The following is a 23,517-nucleotide window of genomic DNA, read 5'->3' as shown; positions in this document are numbered from 1 at the left end:
TTTTGTCTAAGTTTGAGGACACTGTCCCACATTGTAAAGGCTTGTTAGATTGGATAAGATATTGGCAGGTTGTCATCCTTGATTATTGACATCAAGTGACATAACATATAACAGTACATGCATCAAGCCACAGAATCTTCCAGGATGTAGGTTAATGATAATTATGATGGGTTTATTCAGAAACATATTATATGTAAGATACTGTACTAAACTAGAGTTGGAGGAGTGATACAAAGATATATGACACAAATTGTTATCTTAAGAAAGGCTCTTAAAGATTAGTTAAGATGTACTGACTGTATGGTTGTTCATTTGTGGCTGACTGTAACCTTTTTAGGGGGTTTTCTTGGCAAAGGTACTAGAGGAGTGGTTTGCCATTTCCTTCTCCAGCTGATTTTACAGATGAGGAAACTGAGGCCAACAGGGTTAAATGATTTGCCCAGAGTGACACAGTGACTAAATGATCTGAGGTCAAATTGAACTGAGGTCTTTCTGACTTTAGACCTTGGGTGATAGCCACTGCATTCCTTAGATGCCCTCATGGTACAATGGAAAGAACTCTGATTCTAGACTGAGAATTTTGTGTTCAAATTTTACCTTTGCTATTTATTACAACAGGGTGATAATGGATAATTGTGAGACCATGTATATTTCATTTAAACTCTCTGAGCCTTAATTTTCATATGCATAAAATGACTGTTTTAGAATACATGGCTTCTGATGTCCCTTATGTATAAACTAGGAGAGGAAGTTTAGAATAGTCACCAATGAGCCAACCTGGAAATCTGGATGAGACTTTAGATCTATGACTCTTATCATAGAACTATGAACCAAATACTAAAGATGAAGGAGGAAATAACTTCTTTTTGGGATAAAGGGAACATGGTATGGTAACATGAACATCTCCCCTCCCTGAGTCTCAGTTTTCTCATCTGTAAAATGAGGTCACCATATGAATTTTTTTTCAAGTTCTCATCTAGGTCTAAATATTTTAATGAGGGCAGGGTTCCACTGTCTGGGAGAAAATGGCTATTGATCTGGGTCTTGAAGAATGAATGGGCATTTGTGGATACATGGTGGTGGGGCAGGATATTATTTTCATTGGAGAAAATAATCTGAACAAATAATAGAAAGAGTACTAGGTGTGGCTGGTAGGGGAGTGACAAGTAGATCAATTTTATTTTGATGCAAGGTTCTAGTAATTAACCGTGGCAGTCATGAACACTGTGATCTGTTCTGTAGAATTGTTCCCCAATATGTTAGGAGTACATTCTACATTTCCTTTAGCTTCCCCTTCTCCTATGATTGCCACGATTAACAAATGGGGTCAGATATTCTCTTGATGATTTTTCAGATAGATTTGCAGAGTGCTTTATGTAATGATTTCCTCACTAGGCACTGGCCCTGGCATTGTGACCAGATTTGTTATTTCACTGTTATAGGGAGCTCTCAGGTGAGAAAGCACCTTTAACCACCGATGGTGAGCACCTTCTCTGCCATTTGTAGTGCTAAAAAGAAACCTAGAATGATGCAGTGAAAGCTCGAGAGGGAAATTAGGATCATATTGGAGAGGACTTTTAATATGACTAGTGAACTTGGACTTTATTGGGTTTATTTCATTCCTTAATTTCACCCTCCTTTATTTATTTAAGTCTGGTATATTAGGGCCTGACACCACAAACTAGATATGAAATTATTATTGATATAGAGTGATAGGTTGAAATCACTGGAAGGAGGTAATAATATGTAGTCCACGTCCACTCATGTTTGACACAAACTCCTTGCCAAGAATTTACTCTACGTGTTTAGAAAGGACAGTTTAGGGCAGAATCCCAATGAATACCCCCTTTTTGGCATCAGAAGCAAAAACAAGCCCAAGAAAAAGTTTGTTGTTCTTTTTTCTGGACTCCTTAGGCTAGATCCAGAAGCTCCTAAAGGTCTCCGTCTTTAAAAATCCCTGCATTTCATCTATGGTTGTGATCATTTCAAGTTTAGGAGAGGGACAGGGTCAAGAAGAGATACAGAGGAAATTTCCCATTTTTATTTTTCTCTTATTAGAGTTTGACTGGAGTTGGCTGACCTCATTATCTATAAAGATCAAAGACATAACCATGCAGGAATAGGCAGAGTAGCCCTCCTTTAGTTCCCAGTCTGTGTGTATCAATGAGATATTTGTTTCCTATGTGGGAGTTTTCAACACGATTTTTTAGGGTGGGGGAGTCAAATTCTACCATTTTCTTCTCCCATCCACGTGAGTTGTGTTCCAAAGGAGCTTACATGGTAATATCTGGATAGAAGCTTGTCGATAATCTCTAGGACATCATGAATCAAATCAGCCTCTCTCTGCCCGCCTGTCACTCTGATGGGGCTACATCCATCTAGATGCTCTGTGTATGGTGGATATTTTTAAAATAGGGAGGGAGGGGAGATAGAACAGAGGAAAAGAGGGAGGTGGGAAATGTTCTATCCTTACTCCACCTCAGTAGTGGAGTAGGAAACTGTATTCTTCTCCCCAAACCTTGGGACAGCAAAACTTCTAAGCAAGGATTGCCTCTTCTTGGGTTTGGGTTCCTTCGAGTAATACTTCTGAAAGGAAATTGAAACCTGTACTCATCTCTGCCTGGGCACCACTGGGAGAAGTGGGACCATGATCCCTAGTAAGATTTTGGTGCACCACCACCCACCCAGCACTACACGTGTGGAACCACGTAGATTGCCTCAACGCCGCAAGAAATCCTTGGGAGATTTGTACCAGCATGGATACAGGGTGAAGTCAGGATCCCATACCTCAGACAAGGAGGAAGAAAATAGTTTTTGGCACTCTCTGTCAGACTGCTGCAGGGCCAGCTTCTCCTGGGGTAAGGTCTTGCCCTAGCTGGGCTTTCTCTAACAAATAGAAATGTCCTATTCCTCCAGAGGATGTCCTGGGAAGGAGATGTCCTAGCTAAATGTTCGGTAGGTTGCAGTGTATCTTCAAGTTTTAACCTTACCTATTTCTTTTGTAGACCCAATTGAATTTAATTCTGTAAGTCAGGACAGCAGGCTAATTCTTCATTTGCAGATGAAAGTAACCAGTCTCTAGATGGAGAATATAGAACTGAGTTAGGTGAGTGAGGTCATGCTGTGAGAAATATTTGTGAAGTGTAGCAAATTGCTAGGGGGCCATTTGCTACCATGCTTTTATTTCCTGGTTAAGTAAGCATGGAGGGTTCCAATGAACCATATGGTTCTTTGTGGGGAGATTCAGATGCTTTAATGATAGATTGATATCATTTTTCCCTCAATCCTAATATTGGGCCAGGGAAGGGATAGTCCTTACAGTGACATTATTCTATTTTATTCCTTTTACACAGAGGGGAAGCAAGAGAGTTCTCTGAATAGATTTTAGTATTAACTCTATTTGGGAGACAATGTGATAGAATGAATAGAAGTGGACTTCCTATTAGGAGGGCCTAGGTTCACATTTCACCTCTGATACCCCTCTCTCTCTCTCTCTCTTTGACTGGGTGATCTTCAGTAAGTCACTCAAGCTCTGAGTTCTAGGTAATTCTATAGGACAGTGTTTCAAAGAAAGTATCTTCAACTTCTCTAACATTATCAAGAGCCTTTGGACCCTGTTCAATAATAGACTCATTTTTTTCTAGCCTTAATTTATGTTGAGCTTTCAGATACTAAGAATAAATGCAGCATTTTTGTATAAGAAAGGTTGAGGAAATTTCCTTAACTGGGAATCCCCCATAACAATTAAATGATAGAGCCAATCCTTGTCCCTATCCAAACTGTAATACAGAATGGCCACTTAAGTTATATAGGGGTTATAGAAAAATTGATTTTATATAGATTTGTATATCTCACAGGTCAAACATCACCCTAAAATGGAACTAGCCACCCACAGCATGATCCTCCTCAAGCTTTGGTGTCTTATACATTAGAAGGTCACTAGGACCAGAAGCATATGGTGCCATCACTTACAAGAGTTTCTGGATCTCCATCAGTGGTGGTTTTAGACACAATGATCTTTTCTGTCAAATGGTTCCCCAATTGCATTATACATTTCCTTTAATTTTTGTGATTGCCACAGTTAACAACTGGAGTCAGGCATCCTCCTGATGATTCATTTTATAGATTTACAGAGTGCTTGATCCTCACTAGGCACTGGCATTATGACCAGACTTGTGATTTCACTATCATAGGGAGCTCCCAGAAGAGGAATTTCCTTCTTCCCTTCTTCCAGTGATGGTTAGCACCTTCTCTGCCATTTATAGTGCTAACGAGATATCCAAAATAATGGAAGATTAAGTGACAGTCAACATGTGGTTTTATTCATCTTATTTGGCAGATAGGGAAACTGAGATTGATTGAGTTTAAATGTCCTGTCCATCCAGGATTGCAATGCTAGGACAGTGTTTCAAAGAAAGTATCTTCAACTTCTCTAACATTATCAAGAGCCTTTGGAAGGTGGGGTGAACTGAGGACTTTATCACTTTATTACTCAGCACTGATGTGTGACCTTGGGCAAATTATTTAATGTTTCTTAGCCTCAATTTCATCATCTGCAAAATGGAAAACCAATAGCATCTACCTCTTAGGGTCATTGTGAAGATCAAATGAAATAACATATGTAAAGAATGTTGGAAACCTTAAAGAACAATATAAGAGTCAGCTATTATATTATTTTCTTTTCCCTCCTCCTTTTTCTCTCCCTTCCCTAAAAATAATTTTTGTTGACACTTTTTGGATTTATATCCCCTACATTTTCTTAAATATCCCTCCTCTTTCTCTTCACCTACAGAGATATCTCTATAACAAGAAATTTTAAAAAGGAGGGAACACATTTTGCCCCATTTCCATGTTGAGAAAGTCTACCATTATAGTCAGTCTTCCAGACCCTAATCCCCCACTTCTACAAAGCAAGGAGAGAGATACCTTTCCATAGCTTTTCCTTGGAGGGCAAACTTGGGTTGAGCTTGATTATGATGATTTTTCAGTCTTCGATTATATCATTGTTCTTTCCTTTCACATCACTTTAGACATTGGATAGCTTGTTTTCTGCAATGGTTCACAGAAGTCTTCTCATGCCCTTCTATAGACTTCATATCCATTATTTCTTACAGTGCAATAGTGGGCATTTTCTTTCTTTCCAGTGCTTTGCTAATTCAAAAATGTGTACTATAATTTTTTTCTGTTGCATACAGGGGTTTTTCTTCTTATCTTTGACCTCTTTGGAGAGTATGCCTCACAGCGTGATCCATGAGCTAATGGACATAGACAATTAAATCATGTTCATAATATAATTCCAAATTGTCAATGGTCCACCAATAATACATTAGTGTGCCTGCATTTCTTCAACTTCTCTAACATTATCAAGAACCTTTGGACCCTGTTCAATAATAGACTCATTTTTTTTCTAGCCTTAATTTATGTTAGGCTTTCAGATACTAAGAATAAATGCAGCATTTTTTTATAAGAAAGGTTTCTTAAATATTAATGTCCACTTAGGTTGTCAATAACATGAACCTCAACATCATATATTCTCATCACCAGGCCAGTGCATGTCTCAGTCACAGACTGAAGTCTCCATGGTAACTGCTCATAACCCCCCAGTAGTTACAGATTTATAGTTAAGCTTCTGGTTCTACTAAAATGAACCCTAGGAGTTAGGGGTTATGAAATCTAGTCCTAAATCTGGCATCATTTTTTTACCTAGAACCAGGTACTTGTGTATTTTTAATCTCAGTTTAAAAATTATTTTTAATAACATGTTTTTTTTTAAATTTATCCTACCTTCTGTTTCCAAATATATCTTTCCTTCCTGCCTCTTTCTAAGCATTCATTTTTTGGTAACTTTAAAATAGAAAGAGAAAAAAAAGTATTTTAGCAAAATTAAAAAAACCATATAAGTTGAGTCTAATGGCATATGCAGTAGTCCAGACCCATAATTCCCCATATCTGTGAGGAAAAGAAACTTATTTTTTTCTTAACTCTTTCTCACAGCTAAGCTGAGGCATTAGAGTGACAAAGGAGTCAATTTCATTTGTGTGTTTTTTCTCATTTACATTTTTTAATCACTGTGTAAATTGTTTCCCTGTCTTGTTATTTTACTCTGTATCAGTTCCTGAAAAATCTTCTTGTGCTTCTCTAAATTTATCATAATCATTATTCATTAGGGCATAATAATATTAGCCCATGAAGATGTGTTCTATACCAAAAAAATTCATAGATATTCCCCTCCTTTTAAATCTCTTTGTTTAGAACCATTTTCATCTTCTATTATTTATATCCTTAGTCAATTTCTCCCAATGACCATTGGACCACTTTGTTTTGAGAATGTTTTATAAATTTTAGGAATAAACCAAGCGAAGATAAGAAAAAGATTAAATCTTTGCCCAAGTGAATTTGTGCCTTTCCATTCCTGAACACATTATCTTAAGAAGTTTACTCCAATGATTAACTAGGGTCTTTAAAAAATCTTATGATTTAAGCATGTAATTTTCCTTACTTCATATACCAGAAATTGTGTTTATTTGTAGTAGATCTGTAAATGCATTGCTATAGGGAACTATTAGTACAAATGCAGGAGAGTATATTTTCCTCTAACTTGTGATTGTGGAGAGTTGCCTGGGACATTGGAAGGATAAGGAATTTTTGCAAAGTCATGAAACTAGTATATGTCAAAAGTGAAATTTTAACCTAGGTCTTCCTGACTCTGAGGTCAAATCTCTATCCACACTGATAAATTGACTTTCACCAGAAAAATATATACCCAGAAAAATGTTTCATAGGATAATATTTACCTTGAGCATTAAAATTTTTTCACAAATATTATTCAATTAGTATTATAAGTAAACAAAGCTAACTTTTAGATAGTACCTGTTAAATCCCAGGCACCATGTTAGTCACTCTACAAATATTATGTTGCCTGATCCTTAAAACAACCCTACAACATAGATGCTATTATTATCCCCCTTTTACAAATGAGGAAAATGAGGCAGACCTGTGAAGAGATATGCCCAAGATTACAGAACTAATTAGTGTCTGAGGATGGATTTGTAGTCAGACCCAACACTATCCACTGCACTACCTAGCTGCATGTTTTCCTTATCTGTCTTCCTCCCTTTGTTGTTTTCTAGAAGTACCAGTCTTTGGGATTATAACCAGATAGGCTCCTTGCTCCATCAATGAGCAAATTTCAAGGGCCCCAGATTGGTACCCCAAGCATGGGAGAGAATGAAGGGGAAGGGATGGGTTGGCCAATGCTCCAGGCTCCTTGATGCTGAGGTTGACATGTCTCTTCCACTATTGCCCTTCTACCCTTGTCTGGTCATTATTCTAAAACCCTGGTTAGGGTAAGGGTAGGTGGGAAGAGAGGAGGAAAAGATGGTTAATGTACCTAATCTTTAAATCTTCACCATGGATAAGAAAGACACTTGGCAAAGACAGAAAGGGAATTATAGACTTGTCCTTACATCAAGGGATGGAGGAGTAGAGAATGGAGACTTAGCCATCTGTCACCATGTTGATCCACTTCCCAAAACTGGGCAGCAGTCCAAGAAAGAACGTCTTATGAAATAGTGATACTCTAGTAGTAGCTATGGAAGAGATCAGGAGTGAAAATAGGAGGCAAAGATTTCCATTACTTCTTACCTAAAATGTATTAGTCATGCCCCATTACCCCTTGGTGGGTCCTTTCAAGAAGAGGAGGGGGAAAGGGGTATCTTTTGTGCCAGTGTTCAGGCTTCTGGCACCATCACCATTAAACCACCACTAGTACCCTGAGAGCAGTTGGACTCTCATCTGATTGACTTGGAGGTACTCCTCCAATGGTAGACTCCCATTTCCACTGCCTTTGCACCTCAGGCATGGGTCCTCACCCTGTCCCACCCTCTTCTTGTAAACTAGTCTTTCATCTTTTAATTGAAGCTGCCTAAGGATAAGACCTACATGGAGATAGGATGCTTTTCTGTTTTTATCCACTGATAGGTGGATAGATAATCCACAAACATTTATTAAGCACTTTTTTTGTGAGCCAGATGCTATTCTAAGCTCTGAGAAAACAAATGTAAGCAGAAATAGACAGTCCCTGATATTGAGGAGGTTATATTTTAAGAGGGGAAGTTAACACATGAAACGGAAGTTGAAAAATCAAGGGATGATGATGAGAGAAGATGAAGGTACCCAGTACAGGTGTATAGTAGAGAAATCCAGAGTACAGCATTGAGGGGACTGAGGCATGGTGGTCCTGGGCAATCTTCTTAAAAGAAAATTCTGGGAAGAGTTATCAAATCAGGAGGAGAGGCCATAAGGGTGGAAGGTACTTCCAGGGTGAAAATTCCAGGGCTAGAATAAAGTTTCTTGGTCATGGTAGAGAATTCTGGAGCTTAGCCTGGAAAACAAAGAATGAAACTATTATTATAATTAAATTTTATATTGATTTTTTATATTTTATATCACCTATATTTTTTACTATATTCCTATTCCCATCCTTTCTCAGAGTCATCTCTAAAAATAGGTTTTAATAAAAAAGAGGAAGAATTGAAAAAAAGTTCCATAAAACTAAATCAAAATATGGAAAAAATCTGATGCTATATTCAATATCACCCATGGTTTTCTATCTCTGCAAAGAACTAAATGGAGATATCTTATCTTTTTTGAGGACAAATCATTTTAATCTCATAGCACTTAGTTTCAATTGTTTTGCTATCATTTTCATTGATATTATTATAATTATTCTGCATAGTTATTTTGCATATTGTTTTTACTCTATATAGTAATTTTACATATTATATATATTTTATTTCTTGCATATATTACCCCAATCTGGTACATTCTGCTTAGTTAATGCATTCCCCAAGAAATTTGTCATCGGTTACCTTTGCAAAGATGATTTAATGATTAATTGATTTTTTATTACTGTGTTTTGGTTCTAAGGCAGAAGAGTGGTAAGGGCTAGGCAATCGGGGTTAAGTGACTGGCCCAGAGTCACACAGCTAGGAAGTGTCTGAGGCTAAATTTGAACCCAGGACCTCCCATCTCTGGGCCTGACTCTCAATCCACTGAGCCACCTACCTGCCCTTCAAAGGTACTTTGATGAGAAAAGCAAAAAACAAACTATACAGACTTCTAAATCCAGACACCCCACCTCCTTTACCACTTTGATCCTTGGGGAGAATGGAATTGTACTTAAAATGGTGACTCCCAACATTTCTCACACCAAGTTTTCTTTGGGGCATGGCACAGCTAATGGATAAACCACTACCTTCTTTTAACAAGATAGGATGGCTCAGTTGGCAATGCTGATTCCACTTCTGTCCTCTTCAGGGTTGCTCTTCATGGGGTTGGCTTTGGACTTGACTGGGATAGTCTTTCATTTTGAAGCTCACAAGGTCATAATCTGTCTCATTCTATTTTGAATAGTTATGATCAGGCAAGAAGTTATAACAGGGATTAAAGAAATCCCAGTACTATCTATTCAGAGCTACTTGGGGTCTATATGGAGAAATAAAACCACTAAAAAAGCATCTACAGCTATGTGACTTTTCTCTCCACCTAGAAGTCCACATCCATACAAAAGTCATCTGGTAGAGAGTCGTATTAATTTGAGCCTGGATTCTGACTCAGTAGCCTATTTAAATAGACTTCCCATTGCCCTTGTAGAAAATGGATGAAAGACAGAAATACCTAGGCATGCTCTAAAGGGATGAAAAGGGCACCGCCAATTCTCATACCCAGAAACAGGATCATCAAACCTTCCTCAATACCTTGTATTTCAGTGGGCAGAGAATATCACTTATGCTGTCAAAACTGAGTCTAGTTCCCTGCTTCTGCTTAATTCACTTTGCACTAGTTTATAGAATTCTATCCATGAATTTCTCTATTCACAATTTTTATCATTCCTTACAGATCAATAATATTGCATTACATTCATGTACTATAATTTGTTCAGTTATTTCCAATTGTAGGCTACATATTTTGCTCTTAATTCTTTGATGCCAGAGAATAGCAAAGGTCCCTTAATTAAAAGTCAAGATATCCACATTTATTCCTCCCTCCCTTTCATTACAAAACTCTTTGAAAAGCAGCCCTTAGTCTTAATATTATTTGCTTTCCTTGCTCTTACTTCTCAACCCCTTACCTAAATACTTTCTCCTTCTTTAGCTATTTTAGTTGTTTATATTATATTTATTATATATATTTTTATATTATATATTTAGTTATGCTAAGATGGAATTCTCTTAGAATCAATATTGTGTACTGGTTTCAAGGTAGAAGAGCAGTGAGGGCTAGATAGTGGGGGTGCACTGATTTGTCCAGGGTCACATAGCTATAAAGTGTCTAAGGTCAGATTCAAACCCAGAACCTCCGATCTCTCAGGCTTGACTTTCAATTCACTGCCCTCTCTTCCTTTGGCTATTTTAAAAATAGTTTCTCTGTCTTTTTCAGTTCTTCTCCCACCTCACTGACTACTACTTAGCCCCCATTGTTAGATTTATCTCTTGGCCCCTAATCATGAATATTTCCCCAAACTGATCCTCCAGCTCCTTTCCCTGACCTTTATACATGTCATTTTCCATTTCTGAAGCATTCTCCCTCTTTATTTCAGCCATTGAGAATGTCTCATTTCCTTTGTAGTCCAGCACATGTATCTTCTCTCCTATTGGAAGTCTTTCTTATCCCCTTATTTTATAGCACTGTCTCCTTTCTCCAGAAAAAAAAATCCACCTATTCTTATCTCTTTGCATGTTGAATCCTTCCAGAAGAATGTCATTTCTTTATATAGGCAGAGACTATTCAGGGGATCATAGATTAAAAGTTGGAAAGGATATTACAGGTCATCTAGTCAAGGAATGTCAAATTCACAGATATTGGTAAATGCTATGCAAACTCATTAGTATTGCTAGAACCAGATTAATTTCAAATTTGGAAATATTTAACAATGAATAAAAATACCACATGACATAGATGATGTTAATTTGTGGTTCTCTAAGTCAACATATGGTCACTAGGGATCTGTTTCTATTGAGTTTGGCACCATTCATCCAGTCCAACACTTTCATTTTACTGTTGAGGAAATTTAGACTTTGCTCAGGGTTATCTAGGTAGTAAGTAGTAGGGCTAGAGTTTAAACCCAGGGTCCTGTGTCTGCCAATCGAGCATCTCTTCCAGTTGGTCTTTATATAATTAGTATATAATAAGTACTTTGCACATTTTTTAATCAGACATAATTTTACGTATGTGAGGAATTTCTTCTACCAATGTAGGTTGGTACCTTTTGTACAACTTCATTACTTAGACAATTGTCTGGAATTACTGAAAAGTTGCCCAGTTTGCCTAGGGTCGCATAAACAGTGAATCAGAACTGGAACTTGCACCCAGGTTCTTCCTTGACTCCAAAGTTGACTTTCCACTATATCTATATATTATGTCTCTCATATATACTATATAGAAGTTTAATAAGCACTTTTTGGGCTAGAAATTTGGACTGGGAACTCGAAATCTGGATTAGAAGGACAGATGACCTTGGAGTGAACTTCTTTTCCCTGACCTTGAGTTGGTCCCTCAAGGTTTTATCTGTCTGTACCTCGCTCCCCAAAGCCCCCTTTTTGGCTTCTTTTCCCAGGTGCAAAAATGACTGGTTATGCCTCTGCTGTTATGCTTTCTTCTATATTCTAAGGAAAATACTGTTTAAGAAATGATGATAGAATGTACCAGTCAGGAGAAGAAAGGGGAAAGAAATCTTTAAAAAAAAATTTTTTTTAATGTTTCAGTTAATGGGGCATCATCATCTCAGAGACCGATAAAATGGGAAGAAATGCTGCAAAAACCTTTGCTTTAGGTATTCTAGCCCATCTAGGCAAGTTTCACAACAATATGAATAAAGCAATACTGGTGAGGATAAACTCAGCAGTTCATCAAAACCAGAAGGACATAAGACCTCTTGATAATCTGCTCCCAGGTTGCTCTAAGCTGTCAGAATCCTCAATATTGTTCCAGAGAGAAAATCCTCCCATACACCCAGGGTGGCTAGCTGGGGAAGAGTCCTTTTCAAGCAGCGTCAGATGTCTGAAGATGATTTGCTAGGCTGGGCTGGGCTGGGCTGGGCTGGACTGGACTGGGCTCTCACAGCCAGAGCTCCCCCCCCCCTTCCCCTCCAGGGCTGCAAAGCTTTTCCTTCAGTATCAGGACGTTTCTTGGTCATGCATCTGGCCAATTGAATAACGTGAGGTTCAAGTCTGTCAGAACTCAAAATGAAGGAACGATTCAAAGGTATTGGACGGATCATCCACCGTTTACTTCACATCCCATTGACCTTGGCAGCCAGAAGTCAGCTGGCACAGTGAGTACTTGGTAAACGACCCCTGAAAATAATCTATGTCCATCTCTTTCTTCACAGGCTTGAGATTTCTGAGAGCTCTTAGGCTGATACAGTTTTCAGAAATTCTGCAGTTTCTGAATATCCTTAAAACAAGGTAAGCTGACTCATTGCTTTGGATCTGCCTCATGCTAGCACTTGTTATCAAGTTGTAAATATCCATTTGGTGATGATTTATCAACTCCTAGAACACTTAACGTTAGAGACTTTACATGTATACTTTCTAATGAAACGGAGTCAAAAATGGAGGTACTGGAAAAGAAAAGAGAGTGCAATAAGACAGAAGAGTTTTGGTTTGGGATCTTTTCCTTATTTGCAGGCTTCAGGGCATAAGAAGGAAAATTGTCTGTGTTTAAATATGCCATCAGTTAGTGAGTTCTTTTTGCCTGTTTTTTTTTTTTAAAGAGGGTTTTGTTAGTGTAGTTTTTCCCTTTAAAAAGAATACAACCATTTCCCAACATACTCCTCTTACTCCAACTGAAAGTTCCCAGGTAACAGATCTGACTGACAAAGACATCAAATTTGAGAATATATAGACTCATAGGATTATATTCAGAGCTGAAAAAAACTTAGAAACCATCTGATCCATTTCTTTTATTTTATAGGTGAGGAAACAGAGGTCCAGAGAGGTAAAGAGAATTATTTAGGGTCTCCCAGGTAGTAAATGTCAAAAGGGGGGATTTTAATCTTAGTCCTCTGACTTTAAATCCAGTGCTCTCTCCCTTCAACTATATTTAGCTCCCAGTTACATTTAAAAATATTTATTTGTTTATTTTTGAGACTTACGGCTCTCAGACTTGAAGTATCCTTACCATATCACCAGAAAATGACCACTCATAGGCCAAACCCAAAATTGATTCACTTGGAAACTTAAACCTGCTCTATTTTTCTCTCTTGGGCCAGTTAGTGGTCCACATGTCCTGGGGGGCTCACTTTATTCACTTAAGAAACCTCATTCGTTTTAACTCTATGACAGCTTAGAACTCACAAATTCAAGTGATCCAACAACCTCAGCCTCTCCAGCCACAGGGGCTCCAGGATTCCAGTTACATTGTGCACCCATAGTTCCTTGCCTGTCTATTTCTTTTTTTTTTAAATATAAAACACAGTTTACATAGAAATTCCATTTTAAAAAATCTTAATAGGAGACCTAGCCTCCTGAAAAACATTCCTTCCCTTTGGACTTTTGAATAAAATAATTGAGTTTGTTACTTTCTATATTCCAGAGATTGTTTATTACAATTAGTCAATGAATGCAACTCTAGCTTATATATATATATATATATATATTTGATTATAATATTGTCAATACTATTCTCGTGGCAGTCAGTAGTTTTTCCATCAATTGTATTATTTATCCTGAAATGGACAGCTATTACCATTTGACATGGTAATACTTAATTTCTACTAGATAATAATAGCTATAAATGGGGAAAGCTTGTGCTTATGGTTTAAGAAGTTCTTGACACCCTTTTCTAAAACAATCCTGAATTAAAACTCAAACCTTGTTCAAAACTGAAGCAGCATCTTTTGGAAGGCAATGACAAACCTTCCTCTGTAAAAAAGCAAGTTTTTTTTTTTCATTTCAGAGTATATTTTTGATGTCCCCTTGGGTTTTATTTGAGAATTGCCTGTAGAGGAAAGTTTTAAAGTTGGTTCCCATTGTAAACTTTGCCTAGGAAGATCTTCTCCTGGTGACTTGACATTGGGACAGAGCTACCTGGAACCTGGAGAATCTTGGAAAATGGAAAAGGCTGAGAAAAAAGAGCTCTGGGTAAACTTGACAACCCAGTATGCTTCTCAATCTGCCTTAAGAGAATTAAGAAGAAATCAGAGTAGACACTCAAAAAATACAATCCTGATCACCCAAGACAAATAATTTCCATAATCATTTCCTTCCATCTCTCTACTAGTGGTAGGAGATTCCAACTCTATGAATCTCTGACAAATTCAGAATATATATTATCAAACCTCAGTTATCTACTTGTGAATAGTGGTGAATTTATTTGTTTTTTTTTTTTCCTTCATCAAGAGTGGACAATTTTGATTCTTCTTGTCTGATATACAGGGATCCTTAGTTAGTTTTTTACAGATAGAAAATACAAAAATATCTTCATAGTTCTAGCCTCAGAACTCTTGGAAGACATTCCTTTTCCTCTGGCATCTAAAAAGAACACTAAGTTGTTTTTTTTCCCCTAAAACCCATTTACTATAGAGATTTGGCTATCCTAGTTGGAAAGCCAGAGGCTTCCCATGGGGACTCCAAAACCTAGAATAGAGTTAGACTCTAAGGTGGGAGGAGATTGCTGTCCTACAAAATGATTGGATCATTTATTTCAATAAAACTTAAGCTAAGGTCAGGGAGAAGGATAATAGGATCATGAATTTAGAACTGGAAGGAAACTTGGAGGTCATCTAGCCTACCTCTCCCCCTCGCCATTTTACAGATGAGAAAACTGAGTGGTTAAGTTACTTGCTCAAGTAAATGAAGCTGATATGTGATCTGTTCATGATTTGACCTCGATCTTACCCTAAATCCAATATTCTTTCACATATATCACATTACTCATTGACTATCCCCAAAGATTCCTAAAATAATGAACTGTAAGAAGTAGACATATATGCAGCTGACTATGCTATTTGGTAACCATTATCTCTGGCATTTTTCCTGATAAATTAGTGGATTACACATTACTTAATTTAACATATTTTCAAATCACCTCACTGTGGTAGATCTCAGTTTCTTCATAAATAAAATAAATTTAAAAATTCATAAAGAAAAAATAAAAATAAGAGAATTGGATTAAAAAATGACATGTAGTCATCTTATTCCTCCTGGGGTCACTATAAAACCCTTCTTTTTCATTGGTGGTCTTGTATGCTCATGGGTGCTCCTATCCAAAAGATTAATAGCTAGATCAACCTTATGTTTAACTGAAAGAATCTTAGAAACTTTTTAACCAATATTTGACTGATCATAGCCCTTCTCTCATAGGTAGGACCAGTGCTGATTTTTCTCTTCTGCCCATTCCCAACCATACATCCAGAACACAGGTAGCTATTTAGAATCTGAGAGATAGGAGACACAGTGAAACCAAAGAGAGGCCAACAGAAAGTCATTGTCCATACTTCCAAGGGATGTGGTTTTCATGAGAAGAAAGATGTCTCAATGGTAGAACTAATGACTCTTTGATCTCAAATGTTTAAGTCCCTACTACGTGCCAGGCACTGTGCCAAGCACTTTCAAATGCTATCTTACACTTACAATGACAACCTTGGAAGATAGGTGATGTCATTATTATCTACATTTCATAACTGAGGAAACTGAGGCAGAGATTGCTCAGGATCACAGAGCTAGTATCTGGGGCAAGATTTAAATTCAGATCTTCCTTATTCTTCTTCTATGTCCCGTGCCACCTAACTGTTAACAAGGCAATTGTGGATCTGTCCAATAAATCCTACAAGGGCAGAAAAAAGAATGACCTTAAACTTCAGTAAGATTGATAGAGGTTAGACACCCACAAGGATTTCCTGACAGCATTATACTATCATGGAATTGTTTATTGTTTATTGTGTGAGGCTGTGGAAGCTCTTTCTTTGGACATTTGTGTTTTGTTGCTTCACCATATCTCTGAACAATGGTTCAAGCAAATATTTATCCAGAATTTCCCCAGTAAGGAAGATATTCTTTAATTAAATGCCATGTGAATGAGGCTCAAGTCATTGATGACGTGATTCATAATTTGAAAATCATTGATTTGTTTACAGTCTCTCAGTCATTCCACTGATCCCAGAGTTAGGAAGAACAGGAGAGAAAGGTAGACAGAGAGAGACAGAGTGAAGGAGAATTTAAAGGACAGTAGGAAAGCAGCCAGAATGTACAGGAATGCAAGTAGACACAAAATAGACAAATCTCACCTGCGCCATTTGTACCAAGTCTATACGCAATGCATCCATTGTGTTGGTAAGGTCACCACCTTTAAAATGAGGCTGCTGGATCCTGTATAACTAGACTGTAGAATACCATCTGAGTGAATTTGAAACTGCTGAGCAAGACTCAGGATTTTAGAAAATAATCATTTTAGAGCCAGAGCCGAACCTGTTTCTCTGATTCAAAGATTACATTTCTAATGAAAAATAGTACAGTTAATCTCAATTATTTCTGTTCAGATCACTGAATCCAGATTTTATCCATGCTTTATTTCTTTTCTTTTGATGATGTGTTTTCCAGAAATAAAATAAAAAAAAATAGCCAAAATAGAAGCCTGGAAATGTGTAAATTCTTAATTTTAAGTTACCTTTGGGGACAAGGAAGATGAGAAAAATGAGTTATCTTGTTCATCACATTTAACTTAGAGATAGTGTAGTGTAGTAGAGAACTAATCTCAGTCAGAAAAGCTTGAATTCAAGTCCTACCTTTGATAAAGATCGACTTTGAGCAAATCAGTGATTTTTTTCAGTCTTCAATAACCTTCTAACATTCTAAAGTTGGAAAGAAATGGTTGATCTGTATTGATTGAAGGAATTTTTTCTCTAGGAATTGCTCATACCAATGAAATCATGGATAACAATTAAAAACTCCAAAAAAAATTATGTAGTACTGGGTAAAGTGGGAAACCAAACCAATAATCAATTAAGAGCATTGATTATGTAATAGGCTAGGTGTCAGCTCATACAAACCAGAAAAAAAAATAATACTGTGTTTAACAGATCTTTTCATCTGTCTTCTCTCGATCTCCTATCCAAAAGATAGTAGATTATTTTCTCCTTATGCTCATTTTTGTCTGGGTTCAAGAAATTCCAGTTATAGCTCATTTTAGTATTAGTATTTAATACTGATTTTAAAATCATATTTAATCCTCATTTTAATCTTATTTAGTTTATATTTAATTTGAATAGTGTATATTTAAATAGTTGAATCTGCTGCCCCAAATCACAGAATAAACATCAAAGTCTAATATATGATTTTAGGATTGGTTGTAGTTTGATTTTTTTTTGGTTTTTCATTCAAAGATATTTCATTTTCCCAATTACACATAATAACAAATTTCAAAATATGTTTTCTGAAATTTTGACCCAAATTGTATCCCTCTCTCTACTCAGGGATGGTAATCAATTTGATCTAGATTATACATGTCTTATCAATCAAAACACGCTGCCATAGTGGTCATTGTTGTAACAGAATGATTTTATTAATTGGTTGTAGTAGAAGTAGTAGGAGATTACCTCTACTCCCCACTCCAGGAGAGGGGAGCAAGAACTGGCTAAATCCTGAATTTTCAGAAAATTGTCCTTACTGATACACACACACATGTATGTTGTACTCATGTTTTTTAAAGACACAAAGCATTTTATATGTTACTTGCTATATCATTTGATTCTTATAACAGCTTTGTAATGAATGGAATGCAAATATTATTCCCTTTTTACAGATGAAGAGATCCAAGCTCAGAGAAATGAATTAGTCTTTATGAAATCAGACAGCTAATCAGAGGGTCCAGACATGAAGTGGAAGAGACTATGGAGACCACCTAATTCAGTCCCCTCACTTTTTTGTTTAAACCTTCACCTTCCATTTTAGGATCAATACTGTGTATCGGTTCCAAGGCAGAAGAGTGGTAAGGGCTAGGCATTGGGAGTTAAGTGACTTGCCTAGGATCACACAGCTAGGAAGTGTCTGAAGCCAAATTTGAACCTCCTGTCTCTTGACATGGCTCTGGATCCAATGAGTCATCTAGCTGATCTCTCAATCCCCTCATTTTACAGATGAGAAATTTGAGTTCCAGTGAGAGGGTGACTCTCCAAGGCCATATAAGTAGGACATTTCAGAGGTAGAATTTAAACCATTCTCCTTTGACTTCTGAGCAAATACTCTTTCCCCAAGACCATCCTGCCCCATAATGGGCTTAGTAGCCTATGGGAAGATACCACCATTGAGTGTGTATTATGTATAAATGTGCATTATTCCTGAGTAGCTAAAATTATGGTCATGGGGGCACATACTAATTCTAATTTTTAATAATAAGCATTATTGTTGCCTTTTATAAATTCATTCATAATGGTTACAAATAATTTTTCTCATCATCCCCTGTGCCTAGAGAGGCTTCAAACATATGTCTATACTTATACACAACATCAGAGCCCCCAGGTTCAAATCCTGATCTTTCCCAACTCTATGACCTTGGGTGATAACTTTTCCTATTTTTATTTTTTTCTTCTTTAAAGTCTAGATGAGATGTTTTCTAAAGTTCATTCTAGTTGTAAAACTTGTAATACTATGTGCACGTGTGTGTATGCATATACAAATGGATGTATGTTACACATAGACACATATATTTTAATATACTATAACCATATTCAGAAAACACACACAGGCTCACATATAAAACATTAAGCAATCTACCAGATAGATGTTTGATTTAGGACATCTGAATTATTTTAAAAAACTTGAAAGAGAAGAAATAACATGGATTTTTGTGCTTTAAAATGGGTTTCAGTATGAGTTGTTAAACTAATGTATATTTTAAATAAAATTTTTTCAACAAATAATTCTTTGAACATAATGCCTTAAACTATGTCCTTTCTAATTAGCAAGGTTATGGAGTTAACCAACCTTACTTAAAGGTCACCATTTAGCCTACTTGACTCATTTTCATATTTTATTTTACCATCCTGACCTCTTCAATGATCCAGGCATATGTATATTTCTCCTTAAATGATAAAACAGCAGCCTTTTTCTTTTTAGTTGCTATTTTTTTCTTTCTCCTTAATTTCAAATATAAACTTGAGTCCCTACCCCAGTTTGCCAAACATTTTCAGTTAGTAGAATGAAGAAACCTCCTTTTCCAATAGCAATTACTCACATCTCTTTACAAATTAAATCTATGAATCTTATATAATTGAAAAGATAATAAAATCACTAAATATACAGTTTATTAATAACATAACAAATAAATACCCAAAGAGTCAAATATAGTATCTTTGGCAGCAAGAAAGATCACAATCACCTCAAACCCTTGCTGTAATGGTAAATGGCATCTTTTTATTTGTCAAAACCAGCATTCAACTTCAAGATTCCATATCAAGCATCTTCCCTTTAGTAATATAAAAGGTTTAAAAAGCTTCATCTGAAAAGAATATTTTCCTATTTTCTTTCACTCTCTTTTCTCCTTCTCTCTGGCCATGAAAAGAAAACATTTTTTTTTGGTCAGACTACTTCCTCATTGAATGTTCTTTATGTTTCTTTACCTTATAAGGGTTAAAGTTCTAACAAGGAAGATGTTTCTTCTCACCTTTTTCTCTGTCTTCTCCAAAATTTGTTTCCTAGATCCAAGATAAAATACACAATCTGCTCTGCTCCATTTAGTGAAACATCACAGAAAGTGACAATTTACTGTAACTTCCAGCTGCCTTTTCTACATGGCTTTTTAAGATATAGAAATAATAACATCTCTTTGGGAGGATTTAGTAAAAAGAAAAAGTCATTACATCTAAATTTTGTATCTTTCTCATGCTTAATATGATGCTCTACACAGAATAGGCACTTAATATATATAGAATCAGAATTTCAGTGATGGAAGGAGTCTCCATGACTGAACACAAATCTCTCTGTGACTATTGGCCCAATTAATCATCTAGCTTTTGTGTGAAGACCTCCATTCAGGAGAAAAAACACTGTTTCTCTTTTAAAGAATAGTATTTTTCTTTCCTATCATCAAAAAGAAAGTTGTCTCTCTGACTTCTACCATCTTTGTAACTTCTATGAGTTGTAGAATTACTTCTGCCTTTCTCCTGTTTCCTCTCTATGGGGCCAAGCTGTGCATCTTTTCTTTCTTCCATTTGATAGTTCTTTAAACAATTAAAGGCAACCATCTTTGACATGGGGGCCTAGAGTCACAAGACTCATCTTTGTGAGTTCAAATTTGGCCTTAGACAATTATTAGTTGTATGATCTTGGGCAAGTTACTTAACCTTATTTGCCTCAGTTTCCTCATTTGTAAAATGAATTGGAGAAAGAAATGGCAAACCCCTCTAGTATCTTTGCCCAGAAAACTCTAACTGGGGTCATGAAGAGGTAGACATGACTGAAATGGTTGAACAATAAGCCAAGGCATCTTAACTTCCCTTCTTTGGACTAAATAGTCTCCAGACCCTCCAACTAGTCTTTAAATGCTATGGTCTAATGGCCATTTGCCATGCTAATTGTTTCTTGCTCATTGATCTGTTTCTTTTCTAAAGGATCATGCTATAACAGATGTCATCAGAAAAGGGCAGAATACAGTAGGGTCATCACCTCCCTAAGCCTGTTCACTTTTCTCTTTTAATGTGGTTTAAGGCCACATTACTCTTTCTGGATGCTTTTACATATTTGGTATGCTGAACTCATTGTCCACTGGGACTCCCTCCCCACCAGATTCCAGATTTTTGGGGGGGTATGGTCACACCCCAATTTATTATCATAAAGCTAATTTTTAAAATTCATGTACAAGACTTCAGCTGTATTCAATTCTGTCTTATTTAGCCCAGTGTTTGGGTCATTGGAGATATTTTGACTTTTAATTGTGTCCTCTACTCATTCAATAAGCATCTATTAAATGCTTATTATGTCCCAGGCAGCTTACCAGCAATTATCCTTCCTAGTTTTGTGTCATTTACAAATTGGATAAGCTTGGGCATTGATACCTTTATGCAAGTCTTAATGCTAAAACACTACTTATTGCAGATCCCTCTGGTATCTCACTAGGGAGGTGGGACCTGCCTCCACACTGATATCAAACTCTAAATGACAATACTTTGATCCAGCTTTTCATGCAGTTCTAAATTTACTCAGCTATACTATTTACATATTTTTATATGAATAAAGACTTGTTTACTCTACATTTAACCCACTTTTTCCATAAAAATATACTGAAAGATTTTGTAAAATAAATCACTCAAATCAAGGTAAACTAAATCAACACTATTCCTCTGCTTTAGTAGCCTAGGATTCTTAACAAAAAGGGAAATAAGGTTAGTCTGGAATGGCCCATTCTTGATAAAACCTTGATGGTTGACTCTTTCTGATCACTACAACCCTTTCCAGATTTTTCACTTGTTACTTAGTCAATTAGTCATTTCTGGTTCTTTGTGACCCCATTTTGGGGTTTTTCTTGGCAAAGATACTAGAGTAATTTCCTTCTTCATTTTCCTATTTCCTTCTCCAACTCATTTTACAGATAAGGAGACTGAGGCAAATAACACTCTATCCACCATAGCACATAGTTGCCCTAGATGTTCACTTACCCTACCTTTAAAAATGCATGCTACATGTTAGCATCAGGATCTGAGTCTTTCCAAAGACCCCAAAGCCAACATTTTACTCATTGCAGTAGTGCCAAACTCAAATAGAAATGGCGCCACTAAACCATATGGGAGGATCCTTGCAGGCTTCCCATTGACTTAGAAAACTTTGTTAACATTATTTATGTCTTATTTGATTTTTTATTTATTTTGTTAAATTTTTCTCAAGGACATTTTAATCAGGACCAACTCATGATTATGTTGCTGATTGCATAGAGAGTGCATGCCTCTTTCCTACATGATGCTATCATATAGTCTTATATGGACGAACAAACAAAAACTCCAGCATCTAATGGGTAGTTCTGAGCAGAGAATTTTACATAGATATTAGGAAAACTCAGAGAAGAGGCAACTGTTTTGATTAATCCTGCCTCTAAATTTAGGCTATAATAGAAATTACTTTTCTATTAGGGTGCTTTCCAGAGGACCAGACACAAAATGATAGTAAATACATATGCAAAAGATAAGTGAGGAAAATAATCAGAAATTAACCATTTTGCTTGTTTGTAGTAGGGCCCAAATGGTCCCAGAAATGCGGTGGAGAAGGTGGGACATATTTATTCTTTCTTTCTTTGTCCCATTTCCACATATAGGAAGAGTAGTTGTTGTGCCAGTGGTCACTCATTAACACAATAAAACTGTCAATATCGACAACTTTCCACTGACAGCTTCTCTGAGTGTCAGTCAACACTATTTTCTGTGCACCTATTATGTGCAGAAAGTTATTTCATTATAGGAGGTGAGAAAAAAAGCCACATTTCCTGTCCTTTCTGATCAGTATGAGGGCCTAAGCCAATGACATTGGACAGAGCTTCATGGATGCTCGCATTTAGATCTGATGGGCTTTCTTTGGCCCATGCAGGTTAAACAATCTTTTCCCTTAAGGAAAATGAAGGTTCCAATAAGTTACTCTGGCTATGAATAAATAAATCATCATTTGTTGACCTATTGAATAAATAAATAAGAAATCATCTTCTAGTGATGGCTGAATTAATTTAGGTTGTTGCTTGCATAATAGAATGCTTCTTAATATATAGACAGGCAGCTAGTAGGTACAATGCATAAAGCACTGGGCTTGAGTGTCAGGACCTGAATTCAAATTCTATGTGATAAAACTCAATAAGTGACCATATATGTGACCACGTGCAAGTCACTTAGTACCTCTTGGTCTCATAGTCTCAGTTCTTTTATTTATACAAAGAGGAGGTTGGACTTAGTGGCCTTCAAGATTTTTTTTTCATGCAGCCAGAGTTTCCAACAACTTCCCCCAGGACAATGACTTGATCCTTTTTGCTCTTACGTGGTTTTCATCTCTTTCTACTTTTCAATTCTTTGTCTCTGTAAGGTCCTGTTTTCATTCTTGAGTCCTAGATGAGAAAAATACTTTCTCTTTTCTTCCTGTTTCTTTTAGACTAAACTTGTAAAATAATTTTTTTTCATTGATAGAGATGAACTGTCATGGATTTCTACCAATGTAGATCTGTATCTATTTTATAACTTGGAGATATTCCTGGGACACTTAGTGTTAAATGATTTGCCCTGGATCACATAACTGGTATGTGTCTGAAAAAGGACTCAAAAAATCCTTCCTTCCTTCTTTCCTTCCTTCCTTTCTTCCTTTCTTTGTTTCTTTCCTTCTTCCTTTCTTCGTTTGCTTGTTTGTTTGTTTCTTCCTTCCTTCCTTCCTTCCTTCCTTCCTTCCTTCCTTCCTTCCTTCCTTCCTTCCTTCCTTCCTTCCTTCCTTCCTTCCTTCCTTCCTTCCTTCCTTCCTTCCTTCCTTCCTTCCTTCCTTCCTTCCTTCCTTCCTT

At 36.6% G+C, this 23,517-nt stretch overlaps 1 protein-coding gene across 32 annotated transcripts in view; it reads left to right on the top strand.

The window, feature by feature from the left end:
* Positions 1-23,517, top strand: part of KCNMA1 (potassium calcium-activated channel subfamily M alpha 1) — a 936,156-nt gene that overhangs the window by 610,451 nt on the left and 302,188 nt on the right. For all 32 annotated transcript variants that reach the window (XM_056819947.1, XM_056819943.1, XM_056819916.1 and 29 more), the window contains one exon: positions 12,392-12,467. In XM_056819947.1, coding sequence (XP_056675925.1) covers positions 12,392-12,467 — 76 coding nt within the window. The remainder of the gene's footprint in view (positions 1-12,391; positions 12,468-23,517) is intronic.

This window comes from Monodelphis domestica, chromosome 1 (assembly GCF_027887165.1).
Source record: "Monodelphis domestica isolate mMonDom1 chromosome 1, mMonDom1.pri, whole genome shotgun sequence".
Taxonomy (NCBI): domain Eukaryota; kingdom Metazoa; phylum Chordata; class Mammalia; order Didelphimorphia; family Didelphidae; genus Monodelphis; species Monodelphis domestica.
The sequence above is the reverse complement of the archived record's forward strand: the minus strand, read 5'-3'. Positions and strand labels throughout refer to the sequence as shown.